The 17984-nt window shown below is 50.1% G+C and overlaps 1 protein-coding gene across 5 annotated transcripts in view; it reads left to right on the forward strand.

Annotated features, from left to right (window-relative positions):
- The window catches only part of SCN8A (sodium voltage-gated channel alpha subunit 8), a 107452-nt gene that overhangs the window by 66662 nt on the left and 22806 nt on the right, over positions 1–17984 (forward strand). For all 5 annotated transcript variants that reach the window (XM_040988750.1, XM_040988761.1, XM_040988737.1 and 2 more), the window contains exons 13-19: positions 3967–4205; positions 8162–8335; positions 10227–10583; positions 11520–11990; positions 12711–12828; positions 13230–13384; positions 17077–17250. In XM_040988750.1, coding sequence (XP_040844684.1) covers positions 3967–4205; positions 8162–8335; positions 10227–10583; positions 11520–11990; positions 12711–12828; positions 13230–13384; positions 17077–17250 — 1688 coding nt within the window. The remainder of the gene's footprint in view (positions 1–3966; positions 4206–8161; positions 8336–10226; positions 10584–11519; positions 11991–12710; positions 12829–13229; positions 13385–17076; positions 17251–17984) is intronic.

Raw genomic sequence — 17984 nt, forward strand, 5'->3', positions numbered from 1 at the left:
TGGCTCTTTCTCCCTTTTCGTAAGCCTCAATGTCCGTGTAGCCTGTCCCTGCCCCACTATTCCCTCCTCACATGGCCGCACACCTCCCTCACCTTGCCTTGTATTTGTTTCCTTTCTTCAAGCCAATAGGATTAGCCTGCTATAAGCAAATAGGAAGGAATGACCAGACCTGAATCATAGGAGAGGGCATTTGCGGATACTAAGATATCTATGTCGCCATCGGTCCCTCTGTATTTCATGCTTGCTCCAACACAAACTCCAATGCTAAATGCATTCCTGCTTCACAGACTTCTGGGGAGGAAGTTTTGATGTGGCTTTAACCCATAGATTAGAAAAAATTAACTTTAAAGCCAAAGGAGCAGGCTCCTGCCTCCCCAGGAAGCCCACAGTGGAAAATTCCAGAATCCTGTAAATAATGAGCACTGTTGCAGACCTGCTCAGCAGGATCCACTAAATTCAGTGAACACAGCCATTAGCTTTGGGGCACTCTCAGGGGACTGGGGCTGGCTGGCAGGCAAGCAGGCAGGCAGGCAGAGGTTAGTATAGTAAGGCTTCCTTCAGCAGTGAAGCCCGGGAGAAGGCTGGAAGTATCCATGCGGAAATAGCAAAGGCACTGGGCATCCCTGCCAGCCAGATAAAGCAGGTTCTAGAACTCCCCTAAGGTAACTGGCCATTGCTTACTCATCTTCCATTCAACTGACAAACATCATACAGCCGTGCAATTGCTTGTCTCCCCACCCCCAACTCTGTGAAAGGGAAGATACCTTCTAGAAACACCCAGTGCCCATAATTACTTAAAATGTGAACAGGATAGAGACAAAGACATCTGCCCCTGGACACCTCAGAACCTCCCAGAGCCACCTTCAGGGAGGTGTCAGGCGGTGTCTTCTAAAAGCAACTTCCGGTGCCTCTGAGCCCCTAAGGGGCCCTTTCCTCATCTCTCAGGGCAGTTAGGGCCCCCCAGCTTCCTCCTCATCCTCGCCATCAAAGAAACACCCTCTGCGCCTTTGACCTTCTCCCCACCCCTGCAGCCCCGCACTACTGCCGGGGTAGGGCACTGGAAGCAGTTGGTGGAAGTGGGGCAACACCGAAAAGGTTTCTGTCATCTCTTTGTGGGACCCACACACCTTAACCCAAGGGGAAGGTTAGAGACACCGGGTACCCCTGGGGGAGCCCCCAGGCGCTTCCTCGTGGAGTACCAGAGCCCTGTGAGCCCTCACAGTTCTGTGAGGAACGCCAGCAGGCAGTCAGAGGGAGGAGATTAAAAGCGGAGCGGAACCCCATTTCCAAATATTCACTGTGAAGAATTTATGGAAATCACAGAACCTCTGCGTTTTGCTTTTCTCGGGGAGGGGAAGAAGACTAAATTTACCTTGGGGAGGGAGGGAGTCCTGAAGAAGCCAGCGCGAACTCTCTTCACAGGCCTCCTTTCCCACGCAGCCTCCCACGTGGCGCTTCGCGTGGTCCTCACATCCCCGAAACCAAGGCAACCGTTTTCTTAGCAACTGGGGAGCCAATCAGAAACCCAACCCAAATCACCCCCTGTCTAAAATAAAGCCATCACCTGGGCACCATCCAGCTGGTTGAAAGAAGGGAATACAGATTTAAGACAGGAGTGATGTTGAGGAAATTGTTGGAAATTTTTTTCCCCAAAAAATCTAAAAAAAAAACCAATTTTTTTTTCCATTTTATTTCAAAGTCAGCGAGACATGGACAGACAAAATCTTCTATCCATTGGTTCACTTCCCAAATGCTCACAAGAGCTAGGACTGAGCCAGGCTGAAGCCAGGAGCCAAGGAACTCAGCCCAGGCCTTGCACCTGGGTGGCAGGGACCCATTTACTTGAGTCATCTGACCTACTGGCTCCCAGGGTGTATGTTAGGCAGGAGATACGGAATGCTGGCATCCCAGGCTGTGCCAAACCCCCATATCCTGGAAACTTGGTTTTTCCTAAGTGATTTTAGTTTTGTTAGCAGAACTGGGCAGGGGGAGGGGAGCTGTTTTGTCTGATCCCACAGAGCCAGTACCTCGCTTCCTGGTGAGAGTTGTCCTGAGAGGGTCTCACAACTACATCACATGAAGAACAACCTGTTGACATCTAACACTTTGACATTTCTGTAACTCCGGCCATTCTGTTTATATGTACTCTGAGGCAAGCTTTGTACCTAGAACCTCACGCCGTTACTGTCTAATCCTTTGTTTACTCTTTGCTGTGGACGTGACCTGAGAGATCACCCCTTCACTGCTCTCTCAGGCTGCTCGGACCTGAAGCCTAGAAATCTGGGCAGAGGCTCCAGCTTCCCTTGCTGCTTCAAGCAGAGCAAGTCCTGATTTTTCCACTGACTCGCCTGGCTAATCCTCCAGCTCCAAGTGCCAGAATCCCATATGGGTGCCAGTGTGTGTCCCACTGCTGCACTTCCCATCCAGGTCCCTGCTTGTAGCCCAGGAGAGCAGAGTAGGATGGCCCAAAGCCTTGGGACCCTGTACCTGTGTTGGAGAGCCCCAGAGGAGACTACTGGCTCCTGGCTCTGGATGGGCTCCGCTCTGGCCATTGCAGCCATTTCGGGAATGAACCAATGGTTGGAAGATCTTTCTGTCTCTCCTTCTCTGTAAATCTGCCTTTCCAATGAAAACAAGTACATGTTTAAAAACAAAAACAAAAAAAAAGTGGAGGATGGGAGACTGAGACCAATCAAATACAGCTGGAGGCTGGAGAAGGAGAGGAGGAAAATGGGAAAAAGAAAGAAACTGAGGGTTGGAAAAAGAAAGAAGTGTGTGGACTGGGAAGAGCGTAAGCGTAAGATAGGGCAAGAGAGGAAGAAGAAAGAAAGGAGACGGAGAGGAGGGGAACGTGGAGAGAGAAAAGGGACTCCGACTCATTTCTGGGCTGTGAACTCATGGGAGATAGAGCAGTGACTTGTACTTCTTTGAGGACATAATATATGTTGCTCTTGTGGCTTGGCTCACAGCACTGGTTCTGCTAGAGAGGATATTAATAACAAATACTCCCACAGCACTTACTATACCCTAGGGAGCTATGAGGCACTTATTTGAGAGACAGAGAACAAGCTCTTGTTCCCAGATTGATTTCCCAGATCCTAACAATGGCCGGACTGTGCCAGGGACTGAAGCCAGATGGCAGGAACTCTGACTCCAGACTGTGGGTCCCAAATGTGAGTGACAGGTGTCCAGGTCCTTAAGGCATCGCTACTGCCTTCCAAGGCCCGCGTCAGCAGGGAGCTGTCGTCAAGAACCAGAGCCAGGATTCAAACCCAGTGACTCCAACAGAAGGTGCAGGCATCTTCATGGCTAGGGCAAATGCCCACAGCACCACGCTTTGTTTATTTTAACACATCGAATTCTCACAACAGATTGAAACAAGAAGGTGTGTGAACTGGTATTTCGAACTGGAAAATGCCTGGCGACAGACTGCGCTTTTGATGGCTTCTGTGGTGATAAGTTAATCATACAGCATATAATATGCCTGCTCTTTACTGAGGACTTAACCCTGTGTCAGGCACTGCGTGGACTGTTTATATGTATTCTCTTCCCAATCCTTAATCAAACCCATGGAACCCCCGTTGGAGGAGCTTACAGTACTCATTTAGTCCCGGAACCTCCCCACTTTCCTTGGGGATGAGGTAGCCAAGGCGAAGGGAACTGCATTGCCTCTCTCGAGCTCATGAGCAATAAGTGTAGAAAGTAGATAAGCCCACAGGATCAGGCTCAAAGTTCCCCACCTCCCTGTAACTAGCAGATGGGAGGTTCCTATAATTGGGTTGTTATATAGAGTAGTTGTATATACTCCCTACCTCCTCTTTACCTTAAAGAGAGGGAAGCAGGGAAACGCTTAACAGGCATTCTTGTCCTCATGTTAAAAGCAGAGACCCAGGGAGGCCTGTTCTGGATCTGCTCTGTTTTCTGTCTGTGACTGACAGCTGTCTTTGTTCTCTTCACTCACTACAGAGCTGGAAGAGTCTCAGAGAAAATGCCCACCCTGCTGGTATAAATTTGCCAACACTTTCCTCATCTGGGAATGTCACCCTTACTGGATAAAGCTGAAAGAGATTGTCAACTTGATAGTCATGGACCCTTTTGTGGATTTAGCCATCACCATCTGCATTGTCCTGAATACGCTGTTCATGGCAATGGAGCACCATCCGATGACACCGCAGTTCGAACACGTCTTGGCCGTAGGAAATCTGGTGAGCTGGCGTGCCTTCTCGTATGTTCCCAGTTTGCTCCTCAAATCTGGAGTTCAGGTGACAAGAGAATAGCAGTTCCCCAAAGGCAAACACGTGCACACAGGGCCAGCCGCGGCCACTTCTTCCATTTTCTGTTGCAACCCCTTGGCTGCTGCTTTCTCTCTTTGTAGAGCTCCAAAGATGTCATATAGGAGGAGCTATTGGCAGGAAGTCGACCATGGTCACAGAGTGAGAGGCATGGTGCAGGGACTTGGTTCGGTCGCTGAGCTAAGGGCTCCTGGGTTTTTCTTTCTTTCCACATTCTGTTTCTTAACTTGATTCTTGCATCACTCCAGCAAATCACTTCCACTTTCACCTTAATGAAGAGTCGCCGCAAAATGGGGAGCTCTGGTAATGCATTAGGTGTGACCATGTGTGTGCCTGCACTGTCACCTCTTCAGCATCCAGATGGGAGCCATTTGTGAGAAATCTAAAATTCCACTCCAACTTCTGGGCCGTCATCCAGTTTCTGCCATTAGCTCATCTGTGCCGAGCTCGTTTTAATGTTAGCTTCAGTTCAGTCATATATTTAACTTGTTGTATTCTTTAGAAATCCGCCATTTCTGAAAGATAGATGACACAATGTGTTCAGAAGTCAAGTAGTTGTTAGGGAGCCCTTGAGTTTGGGTGGGTCGTGGCGTTAGCTGATTGGATTTTAATGACTGATTGAGTTGGTTGATGCAATTTCAAATGGTCATGCAGTAGATTGGATTTTGATGGATCATGCAGGGACGCCTTCCCTAGGAGTCCCACCCATTGGTGTCTTCAGATCTAGCTGTTAGCACTTCCATTGAGCACCACCCCTGCCCAGTGTTGCACATGTTCCCTCTTTCATTATACACAATTTGTACCCCAAGTCCTGAGTACACTTACGGAGCATGGTAGTGCCATTTCTAGTTTTAATGCCGAAAACACATGGCAAAGAGATCCCATTTCTGATTGGGCCTTGCAGCCCATCGTATTTCCTGGTGCACATCTGACATGGTTCTGCAGCCTGCGTGTCAGGGGTTCGTGACCTGCTCTAGGCTCCCTCCTGGGCCGTACACCATGTATGCAGCCCCAGGTGACACATGCAGTCTCCCAATCAGGCTGCTCCCACAGGCTGCCTGGATCCAGACAACGCCTGTGGGTGGGCATGCTGTGTGACTGCCTGGCCCTGGCAGGCACAGAGCCTTGGCCATGGGGTTGAATTTCAAGTCGATCAACCTTGCTCCTGTATACACTTCATGTTATTAGCCAAGAGTTAAGTAATGAGAAATATGACTTCCTAAGGCTTGTTGGTGAGTGTTCTCCAGAGTTTTGTTTTTTCTCCACATCTTTACAGTTCCTCACTTTTCACATACTCAGTCCTTGCTTCCCCACCTTTCAGCCCACCCGGCAGCAGACCTGCCCTCAGACCTGGCTAGCAACATGATATGCCTTTCCCTTTGTTAAAAACCCACAGACAGGTGGGTCGACAGCTAGACTGGAGTCATGAGCGTTCACAAGACTGCAAGAGAGAGGGGGGAGAGAGAGAGGAGGTCAGGCCAGCTGCTGATATCCGATTACTCCACAAGACAATGCTCAAATGAGGAGATGAGAAAGCATACAGTTAGAAGACAGGGTGAGATGGGTGTGTTGTGCCGCGCTGCATGCTCAGGACTGGCTTTGATGATGGCAGAAATGAAGGGCGCTGTCCACATCTGGGGGCTTGGTGCCTGTAGGGGCGCATGGGGATCAATGAGGAAGGAAGGGATGTGGCGTTTAGAATCAAGAGCTCTGTTTGGGACATGTGAGCGTGAGGTGTGTGCTCAGCATGCAGGTGCCAGGTAGGGCTGCGGATGGGTGTGCTGGGCTCCAGGACTCACCTGACAAGTGCTTCCTGGACAGTAGCAAGAGCTTCGAGGTAGGCTAGCAGTGCCCCCATCAGACTGGGCTAGGCAGGGCAGAGAGCAGGATACAAAGTCAGAGGATTTACCCTGTAGTTTCTATCGGATACAGCCTGACTGTCAATAAGCCAGAGTTCTGTCCAAAAAGTATTTCACAACTGTCAAATGAGGATATCACCATATTCTCTGCAGGTGGGAGGATAAACCTATACACTGGAGTTTTTAGAATAATTAAAAGTTCCGGCACAGTAGCTTAGTGGCTAAAGTCATCACCCTGCATGTGCCAGGATCCCATGCAGGTGCTGGTTCATATCCTGACTGCTCCACTTCCCTTCTGGCTCCCTACTTGTGGCCTGGGAAAGCAGCAGAGGATGGCCTGGGGTCTTTGGCCCTGCACCCGCATGGGAGACCTGGAGGAGGCCCCTGGCTTTTGGCTTCAGATCGACTCAACTCCATTGCGGCCACTTGAGGAGTGAACCAGCAGGTGGAGCATTTTTCTCTTTGTCTCTTTTTCTCTATGAATCTGACTTTCCAATAAGAATAAATCTTTTTAAAAAGAATTAAAAATATAAATCTTAGAACCTGGGGTGAGTGTTGGGTCACAACACTGCTTGGGATGCCATGTTCCCCTGTCAGAGTGCTGGTTCAAGTCTTAGCTGCGCTGCTCCTTACTAGAGCACCTGGGAGTCAACAGGTGGCATTTCAGGTGCTCATTCCGCTATCACTCATGTGGGAGATCAGATGAAGGGCCAGGCTCCTGGCTGCAGCCTGGCCCAGCCTTGGCTGTTGCAGGCATTTGGGGAGTGAACCAACAGATGGAAGATCTCTCTCTTTTTCTATCACTTCTGCCTTTCAAATAAACGCAGACAGTAAAATATCTTAAACATCTTGGTACCTACATTACTATAAATTCAGTAGAAGAATCTAAAAACTTAGAGATTAACTTAGAGTCTGCGACAGACCTTAAAAGGGAATGGGAAAAGGAGATCTTGGTGACCTGGTGCAGCCAAGGACAACATTACCTCCTGGTTGGAATGGAAGGCTTTTCCCACGACCTGGGTAGAAGGTTGAGTTCTGCTTTTCCGCAGACATGCAGATGGGTGTTCATGAGCAAAGAGGAGAGCGCTCTTCTGCAGGGAGAGGCAAAGAGTCACTCCTGGAGCAGGTAGTGTTAGCAGTAAGTGGGATCTCGGGCACACTCCACTCAACCCAGTGATGTTGCTTTGTCTTTTAAGATATATTTATTTGTTTAGAAGGGAGAGTTGCAGAGATGATAGGAGAGAAGCAGAGACAGAAAGATCTTCCATCTGCTGGTTCAGTCCCCGAAAGGCCACAAAGGCCAGGGCTAGGCCAAGACCGAAGCCAGGAGCCAGAAATTCCCCACCCCCACCCCGTCTCCCATGTGGGCGGCAGGGGCCCAGGCACTTGGCCACTGCTTTTTCTGTGTCTCTGTTGGGATTTCCATAACTGCGGGGAAGGCTCTCTACCATAGAACACAAGCTGATGACCTTGTTGTAAGAAGAGAAAAAGGGCTAGGCCGCGCCCTATGATCGCTGCCACATGAACCCACCCTCCACAGATGTAGGAGATGTTGATATCTTTACCCGCATGCTGTTCCACAACACTAGCCCCCCCTTTTTTTGTTTTTCCGAACAGTATGAATTGAGCGGTTCTATCCATAAAGGTGCCAACCTTGGAGCCAGGGACTTCATTCAAGAGTCAAATAAGTTCCCAGCGCATAGGACCCATCCTGTTTGAGAAAGTAGAGACAGTACTTACCCCGACTTGGTCCTTATACCTCGCCTACTTCTATCAAATTCTAATACTGTACCCGAAATAGGTACACATAGTGTATGTCCATTGTAAATAAAAATTTAATGTTTTTTTTAATGCCAAGGAACAGATAAGAAATAAGGAGGTTTTTCTGCCTTCCATGGACTGCTCACAGGACACAGGTGTATTCTTAGTTACAGCTCCTGAGATTTCTTGGATGTGTTGTATTCAAAGATACTGATAAAGACCTTTTTTCTCTTTTATTTTTCTCTTTAGGTTTTCACTGGCATTTTCACAGCAGAGATGTTCCTGAAGCTGATAGCCATGGACCCTTACTATTATTTCCAAGAAGGTTGGAACATTTTTGACGGCTTTATCGTCTCCCTCAGCTTAATGGAACTGGGTCTAGCAGACGTGGAAGGGCTCTCGGTGCTGCGATCCTTCCGATTGGTATTCTATATTCCTCCAGTTTCTTTCAATGTTGTGCCTTTTGAAGCTGCTAGAAAAAGCTGTCCAAATCAACTTGACGAATTCTTCAGAATCCTCACCCTGCATCCCCCTCTCAGTTCCACTGGGCTGCTGAATTGGCTTAGCTATGAAAGCCTTGAAACACTCCTGCTGACTCCCCAACATAGAAGTTCATGTTTAAAGTCAATGAGCAAGTAGGGATAATTTTTTAGGAAGTAACGGCTAGAAGAAGCATGCTGTATCTAGAAGGCAAAGGATTTCCACAGGCCTTGCTTTTGAAGTTTGATTTGGTTTAGGGAACAATAGCCTTCCTGACACCTTGCTCACACTTGTTCACTCCTTACTTCGTCTCTCCCTATTCCCACACACCTTTCCCCACGTCTTCTGTCTTCAAGGCCCCTTCCAAAAAATGAGAATGAAATCATGGTTTTTAAAATTAGACTGAAACAGATTGGCAGATATTGTCAAATGTTAGAATAGCATTAGCCAAGAAGGATTTTTTTTTCTTATTACTAACAGATTTAAAGGAGTTACTGTTTCAATTCCTGAAATGATTCTGAGGAGAGAAATTATCCCCCAGAGAAAGAGGGCTAGGGGATTCTGATGGAGTCCCTGGAGAAAAGGGCCACACCGGGCCCACTGTTGCTTCCCAGGCGTCCAAGCTGGCCGAGGTGGGCCACACCGGGCCCGCTGCTGCTTCCCAGGTGCCCAAGCTGGCTGAGGTTTCTCACAGCCTTCTGGGAAAATACCCAGCTCCTCCCAACATCAGGGATATTGAGCAGATCTAAGAAAGAAAGTCAGAATAGTGGGACACCTTATAAAAACAGAAATCTCACTTGGGCTGAGTCACAAACCATATCTACCTAGCTTCTGGAACTTGGGCCTAGGTGTGTGTGTGTGTGTGTGTGTGTGTGTGTGTGTGTGTGTGTGTGTGTGTGGTGTCTGGAATCCAGCCCACCTTGACTTTTAAAAAGAATTTTTTTTAATTCCATGACAAGAATTGAGAGTTAAAGCCTTCAAACAAATACTTTTAATCAATTAGAAGTGAGTCAGGGAAAAAATACATGGATGACTGCGGTAAATTTTGTACTCTCCATTTAAGACTCAAATTTTCAAATAGGAGAGAAATGTTTAAGTCAATTCGGTTGCCTTCTACCAAAATTCACATACCATTGCGTGTTAGTTATGTGTTGACTTATAATATCTGGTGTTGATGTCGTAGTTGCTCCATTGGCCACACTGGCCATGGGCATTTATGCATTGGTAGTCTTGGGCTATTAACCAAGACATTGTAAGGTCATGACCAACAGGTACCAAAACTTGGTGCTTTGTCACAAGGAATTTGAGCCCTGTTTAAGGCTCCGTTTGTCCTCCAAGTTCTCCTGAGCACCTCACAGTTTCTCAGCAACCATAGCTTATTTACTGGCAAACAAAGTGAGAGATTTAGAATTTTTTAGTGCTTGCCTTTTTTTAAGGAGACGATGGCTTTTTTCCATTCCCTCACAAACCATGTTCCCTTTCACCTGCCCTTGAGAAATCAGTAAGGGAAAAACAAAATCAAAGGATGTTCACATGTAGGTTTTTGGACAATGTGTTGACTCGGGATCTAATCCAAGAAACAAGAGGCAGGGTTTCCCTCAATGCTTCACTTACTATGAAATTCATTGTTTTTTCTCTTACCTTTGCCTTGTTTTCTGCCCCAAGAATCTGAGACAGAAAACCCTGGGAATTGCCCCCCGCCTCAGTGTTCAATAATTCAAGATTTTCTTAATTTCAGATATCTTCCTTTTCCCATAGACCAAGAAAGTGGATTGAATATCATTTAGTATTTTCATCTGTGTTTGGTTTTGTTCCCTCCCCCTCCTCCCCTTAGCTCCGAGTCTTCAAGTTGGCCAAGTCCTGGCCCACCCTGAACATGTTGATCAAGATTATTGGAAACTCAGTGGGTGCCCTGGGCAACCTGACCCTGGTGCTGGCCATCATCGTCTTCATCTTCGCCGTGGTCGGGATGCAGCTCTTTGGGAAGAGCTACAAAGAATGTGTCTGCAAGATCAACCAGGACTGTGAACTCCCTCGCTGGCACATGCACGACTTCTTCCACTCCTTCCTCATTGTCTTTCGAGTACTGTGCGGGGAGTGGATTGAGACCATGTGGGACTGCATGGAGGTGGCCGGCCAGGCCATGTGCCTCATTGTCTTTATGATGGTCATGGTGATTGGCAACTTGGTGGTTAGTACACATTTGTAGATATTTTTGCTCTCTGCCCTGCACATCTCTCCCTTGACCCTGAAGTATCATCTACCAGGCCCAGTTCTCGCTTTCAAGATCCATAGATACTTTTTTCTTGCCTGGCCCAGGAACCTGTAAGCTACAAATGAAGGAGGAGACTGGAGTTTACAGAGCACAGACCGAGTCATGGCTCCTCCTCTCAACCCTTTTTTCACTGTCAGAACAAGTCAGAACTGGCACAGTGGCCTCATTTAAGTCTCCACCTGCAGTGCTGGTGTCCCATCTGGGCACTGCTTGGAGTCCAGGCTTCTCTACTTCCAGTCCAGCTCACTACTAATGTGGCTGGGAAAGCAGCAAAGGAGGGCCCAAGTCCTTTGCTCCCCGCACCCATATGGGAGATCTGGAAGAAGCTCTAAGCTTCCTGGTCTTCGAATCAGCCCAACCCATCCTTTGTAGCCATTTGGGAAGTGAATCAGCAGACAGCCAAATCTCTCTTTCCTTCCCTCTCTGTAAGTCTACTTTTCAAACAAAAGTAAATAAATCTTTAAAAACAAACAAACAAAAAACCTCATCAGAGACCTCCCCCAAGATTACATAATTGGTAAATATCAACTTGTGTTTGAACCTAAAAATCCAAGTTTGTTCTTTGCACTACAAAAAAGATAAATAAAAATAAAAGGCCCCTTTGCCTAAACCAGGTTTTCTCGACCTTGACAGCCCAGGGGTTGATGATATATTCACCCGATTCCCTGGCCTCTACCCTCACTGTGGGTGCAAATATTTAAGCTGTGTTGTGGGCCAGGCAAATACAGCAGGTACTCATTTTGCATCCGCTTCCCACCAGGCAGTCTTGTGGCTGCCACCTGTCTCCCCTAAGTTAGCAGCTCACTTCCGCTTACGCTGTTCTTTCCCCCCCAACCCCGCTGGCGGGTGTAGGTGCTGAACCTCTTCCTGGCCTTGCTGCTGAGCTCCTTCAGCGCCGACAACCTGGCCGCCACGGACGACGACGGGGAGATGAACAACCTGCAGATCTCCGTGATCCGCATCAAGAAGGGCGTGGCCTGGATCAAAGTCAAGGTGCGGGCCTTCATGCAGGCACACTTCAAGCAGCGGGAGGCGGACGAAGTCAAGCCCCTGGATGAGCTCTATGAGAAGAAGGCCAACTGCATCGCCAACCACACCGGGGCCGACATCCACCGCAACGGTGACTTCCAGAAGAACGGCAACGGCACCACCAGCGGCATCGGCAGCAGTGTGGAGAAGTACATCATTGACGAGGACCACATGTCCTTCATCAACAACCCCAACCTCACGGTGCGCGTGCCCATCGCTGTGGGCGAGTCCGACTTCGAGAACCTCAACACCGAGGACGTCAGCAGCGAGTCGGACCCCGAAGGCAGCAAAGATGTAAGGGCCCAAGCTAGAGGGTAGAGGCTGGGCTGCATCAGCCACGGGCTGGGAGGAGGGAGTCTGGAATGGCCATTTCCACTTTGAGAAACGCTGCCTTACCCCCGAATGCCCAAATACCCACCTTGATGGCCTGGGTGCCTGGGTTGTCCCTGGACCCAGCACGCTCGCTCAGGTTCCTCTGCACCCAGGCTGGAATGCTTCCCTGGCCAGTGGCCTTGAGACGGACCCAGAGTCCCTGTCTTCTCCCACTGGGGTTTGGATGTGATAGTACTGCATGACTGCAGTCCTAAGGGCCCATGGTATGGTTCCCCCATTGTGCCTGGGCCCATGATGAGTTGTAATAAGCAATGTGGAACACAAGTAATGCTGCCACCAACTGAGACACCGGCATTCCCATACCTGAACATTGGTTCAAGTTCTAGCTGCTGTACTTCCGATCCAGCTGCCTGCTGGTAACCTGGGAAAGCAGCAGAACATGCCCCATGTGCTTGGATCTCTGCCACCTGTGTAGGAAACCCGGATGAGGCTCTTGGCTCCTGACTTTGAGCTGGCTCTCCCTCGCTTTCTCTTTCTCACCCCTTCCCCTGCCCTCTTTCCATCACCATGTCTTTGACATAAATAAGAATTGCAAAGCCAAAGCAGGTCAGGGAATGTCATGCCCTGGAGATGGGGTAGGCGGCTGCAGCCCTGCTTCACCTTCTTTTCCCTTGTGGCTAGAAACTGGACGACACCAGCTCCTCAGAGGGTAGCACCATTGACATCAAGCCCGAGGTGGAGGAGGTACCTGTGGAGCAGCCCGAGGAGTACTTGGACCCAGACGCCTGCTTTACTGAAGGTACGCTGGGCCGGGCTCCTAAACCCCGACAGCTCGCGGGTGCTGGGCTGCTGACCCCCGATGACCCCCAATGGCTCCTGGGTGTCAGGTTCCTGACCCCTCGGACAGCTCCCGGGTGCTGGGCTCCTGACCTGTGACGGCTCCCAGATACCAGGCTCAGGACTGCTGCAGCTCCCTGACACAGCTCTGCCCCCTATTCCATCTTTACCAAGGAAGTTTCCTTCTCAGACTGTCAATTTCTTCTGGATTTCAGCCCCAAACCTTCTGCTGACTCCCTCCTGACTTCCCTGCCCTGCCACACTCACCCTCTCTGACTCAGTTCCCAGGGGCACGGCCGGCAAGGCAGACCTGGGCACAGTCCCCACCCACGCTCTGACCCTCCTCCCTCCCTCTGATGCTAGGGTGCGTCCAGCGGTTCAAGTGCTGCCAGGTGAACATCGAGGAAGGACTAGGCAAATCCTGGTGGATCTTGCGAAAGACTTGCTTCCTCATCGTAGAACACAACTGGTTTGAGACCTTCATCATCTTCATGATCCTGCTTAGCAGCGGTGCCTTGGTGAGGTCCAGGGGCGAACACGCGGAGAGGGCTTGGCTGGGGGCTGATTGGCCCAGGTGCCACTTCCAGATTCCCTGCAAATCCAAGACTGGCCATGGTCATTTGTGCTCCTTCACGCTGGGGTTTCAGACTGTGGGATTCAACTCCACACTCACCTGCTGACACAGTGCAAGCCTGAGACCCACTTCCCCCAACGCCTTCTTCAGGACAAACACACCCTCCACCATGTCCTCATTTTCACATGAACAGCCCCCTCCCACCCAAAACCCCCAATCCGCAGTTGTCCAAGATACAAGGCAGCAGCTGACCTGCATCCACGGTCAGCTCCCACCGTGAGGTATTGGGAAAAACCCTGGGCATAAAAGATATTGATGCCTGAGTCCCCAGGCACACCTGCTTAACACTCATGCCGTTCCATGTGGCCACCATTAACCGGTGAGAGGGTTTCGGCGCTCTGAGCCCACAGATGGCACCCATCCCAGGTCGGACTGCCTTGGCAGTCGCTTCCCTGTTTAGCTGCATAACTGAGGCCACCTGCACAGTGTCTGGGGAGAAGGGATTGTCTGCTGGTTGAGTCATTTTCAGGATGGCAGGGACTGGAGACATCATGCCTTCTCTTCCCTTCCTCCCTTCCTTCCTTTCTTTAAGGGAAACCTGATGGATATAGAATCTTGACATGTTAAGACATATGTGTGGAATCAAAACTTAATCTGGAAGCAAAAGCAGTAACGAGAGAGAACCCCCAGCTCCTCCATGCCATGTTAAAGTCCCTGACCATAACAGGGGAGAGGTTTTGGTGCCTGTCACTTCCTGTCAATAGAACAGTGAAAGGCAGCTGGGTGTCATACAGAAGGACAATTCATCCAGGCCCAGGGGGAGACAGCAGGGTGTCATATGGAAGGACAGTCCGTCCAGGCCTAGGTGGGAGGCAGCAGGGTGTCGTCCTGAACCAAGGCAGCCAGCCCCTACACTGATGTACTCCTTAGGGCAGGCACCCTTGGGAGGCGGGCGGGCAGCAGGGTCAGGTGAGTGCCAACCAGAGGCTCCTGACTCCTGACGGCTCCCTAGTGCCGGGCTGCTGATCTGTCACTGTTACCACCCAGGACCCAGTCCTCCCCCACATGAGGGATGCAGCAGCAGTGAGGCACCTTCCCAGCTTACTTCACTGCTCACCTTCACCAGATGTCATTGGTCAAGGCAGAGCGCTCCGGGGCTGGGACTGCAGTTCAGCGAGTTAGCTGCCACTTAGGATGTCAGTGTTCCTTATCAGAGTACTGATTCAAGTCCCAGCTGTTCTGCATCCAGTCTAACTTCCTGATAGTGCATCGAGGAAGGCAGCAGATAAGGGCTGCCATACCCACGTAGCAGAGCAGTAGCAGAGTCCCAGCCCAATTGTGGCCATTTAAGGAATGAACCAATGAATGAAATACATTCTCTCTTTCTCTCTCTCTCTCTCTCTCTCTCTCTCTCTCTCTCTCTCTCTCTCTTTTCCCCTCCATCTCTCCCTCTCTATTTTTCAAATAAATAAATAAAAAGAATAGTAGGTAAGGATCCTTTGCAGCCATAGGCATGAGATTGAAGAACAGCTAAGTGAAGGCACAGCTAAGTTGCCTGTGACATGACAACTTCAGGCAAGAGGGACTCAAGCCCCACAAATGAGTCTTGGGTGCCTCATAACCCTTGGTTTATAGACTGAATTTTCAACAAATGGAGTTAACAGATGCCTGACATACAAGTTGTTGCTTTGTTTTGTTTCTAAAGATGTATTGGGGCCGAGTTAGAGAAAAAGAGAGTTATCCGTGTGCTAGTTCACTCCCTAAATGGCCACAACAGCAGCCAGGATGAGGCCAACCTAAAGCCAGGAGCTGAAAGCTTCCCTGGGTCGGCCATATGGGAGGACTTGGAGCATCCTCTCCTGCTTTCCTATGTGCATTAGCAGGGAGCTAGATTGGAAACGGAGGAGCTGGGACTTGAACCCATGTCCATATGGGATGTCAGCATCACAGGCAGCAGCTTAACCCATGATATCACAAATGTCATTCTCCCAAAACAGTTGCTTTTTTGATTGAGCAGAAGTGCGGGTTTTGTGTACCTGGAGTCTAAGAACTATGGAACCTGCGACCTCAGTCTGCACCTCCAGCAGCCTGCTGGAGCACCTGACAGCCATGCACTCCTTTTGGGGAAGATGGAGTTACAGACTGTGAGGTCTACCCTTCCTTCTAAAAGTGCCAAGGGCAGGTGCCTCCCAGAGCTTCCCAGGGCACCTGGTCTACCTCCCTGCTTCTCTCCTGCTTTGGAAATTCCTTCCTCTAGACACCACTGCTGAACACCTGTGGGGACACCTGCCTCCCATATCGGGAAATTACAGTCCACCAGTCCCTCACTGAAGCCTCTCCTGCCACCCTCTGGGGGCCTGTGGGGCTGACAGGAGGAAGGACGGGGCACATCTCATGCTGTGCTGGTGAGAATGTGCCGCAGATGGAACTCTCATGTACTCCTGGTGGGAATGTGAAATGGTACAGCCGTTTGGGAACCCACTTGAGTCATTTCCTCCAAAACATGCAGCACAGAGTCACCATATGATCTAAACGTTTTTGTTTTGTTTTAGGATTTATTTATTTTGGGCCCAACACTTTGGCTCAGTAGCTAAATCCTCACCTTGCATGCACCAGGATCCCTTATGGGTACTGGTTCATGTCCTACCTGCTCCACTTCTGCTCCAGCTCCTTGCTTGTGGCCTGGGAAAGCAATCAAGGACAAGGATGGCCAAAGCCTTGGGACCCTGCATCCATCTGGGAGACCTGGAAGAAGTTCCTGGCTCCTGGCTTCAGGTCAGCTCAACTCCAGCCATTGTAGCCTCTTGGGGAATGGACCAGCAGACTGAAGATCTTTTTCTCTGTCCTTCTCTCTGTAAATCTGCCTTTCCAATAAAAATAAATTAAAAAAAAAAAACTTTATTTTACATGGAATTCACAGTTACAGAGAGAAGGAGAGAAATAGTGTTCTTCCATCCACTGGTTCAGTCTTCACATGGCCACAATAGCCAGAGCTAGGCTGCTTCAAAGCCCAGAGCCAGGGCCTTCTTTCAGGTCTCGTCTATGGGCAGCAGGGTTCCACGGACTGGAGCCATCCTCCGCTGCTTTCCCCGGTGCTTTAACAGGGAGCTGATCTAGCAGTTCTATTCCTGGTTCTGGACCCCAGCATAACAGAAACATACAAAGACATGCCCAGATGTCTCTCCCTACTGAATGCCACAGTGTGATGCAGCGAGCCATGCATTAGAACAACTCCTCAGCCACCAGGCCATGAGGGACTAGCACAGGGACACGCCGGTGAGCCTGGAATGCAGGTTGCCTGGAAGCCCTCTCAGCAGATCACCTTGAATGTGAGTCCCTTTCTATGAAATGTCCAGAACAGGCAAAGCCGTAGAGGAAGGAGGCAGATTGGGGTTGCTTAGGACCTGGGAGAGAGAGGGGCCGACAGAGAGTCCTTTGCGGTGAAACATTCTAAAATCAACTGTGGGAGTGAATGTACACCCCCAACATGCTGGAAGTTGCTGAATTCTGTTAAGTGGCCGAACCATGTAGCACATAAATGACAGCTCCATGGAGAGCGCCAATGGCGAGGGAGGCCGCAGAGGGCAGGTGGGCCTCGGGGCCCCGGCTCACAGACAGCCGCCACCTCTCTTGCAGGCTTTTGAGGATATCTACATTGAACAGAGAAAGACCATCCGCACCATCCTGGAGTATGCCGACAAGGTCTTCACCTACATCTTTATCCTGGAGATGCTGCTCAAGTGGACGGCCTACGGCTTCGTCAAATTCTTCACCAACGCCTGGTGCTGGTTGGACTTCCTCATCGTGGCTGTACGTGTCCCACTTGCTATTTGCCACCCTTGCTAGCAGGAAGACAAAAACAAGAGGGCAGGAGCAGGCCCAGGGAACCCAGGGTGGAGAACTAGCTCAGGGTCCCCTGGTAGCACTGGGGTCTTCCTGTTGAGAAGGGGAACTCAGAGGCGCACCTGCATTGCCCCAGGGACCAGCCAACTCGCCTTTAACCCTGGCGGGTTTGCTGCATTGCAGATTCAGGGTTGAGGAGAAAGGAGTGGAATTGTGGATCTCAAAACCCCATCACCACAGCTGGGAGCAGGGAGGGGCTTGTTCGAAACTGCCACTGGGAGAGTGGGGTGAGAGCCTGAGGTGGGGACCCCAGGGTGGAGGTGGTCGTGGCACCCTCTTGTATCCCCGGGGACTTTCTCATCTAACCCAACAAGGCTTGGTAACAGACTCAGCTGATACGGTGACTTATCAGAACGGACGTCCACAGCGGATACTTGCCCCACTCCCCTCCCCACACGTCACCGTTTCCACAGTGACCACCGGGCCGAATCCATTGCCCTTTCTCCTCCAGGTGCCAGGCCCTGCACCGGGCAGCGTGCTGACCCTCACTGACCCCCGTGGTTCCCTTGCAGGTCGGCTTCCGCAGCTGCTTCTCACCCCAGCGGCCCTTGTGCCTCATCAGCTTTTCTAACACTCTTCTTCGGTACACTAACCAAAGCTCTTTTTCTCCCAGTGAAATTGATGTATAAGGAAAAAGTGAT

The sequence above is a fragment of the Ochotona curzoniae genome, unplaced genomic scaffold, assembly GCF_017591425.1.
Source record: "Ochotona curzoniae isolate NIBS_2020 unplaced genomic scaffold, NIBS_Ocur_1.0 contig_1014, whole genome shotgun sequence".
In the NCBI taxonomy this organism is placed as follows: domain Eukaryota; kingdom Metazoa; phylum Chordata; class Mammalia; order Lagomorpha; family Ochotonidae; genus Ochotona; species Ochotona curzoniae.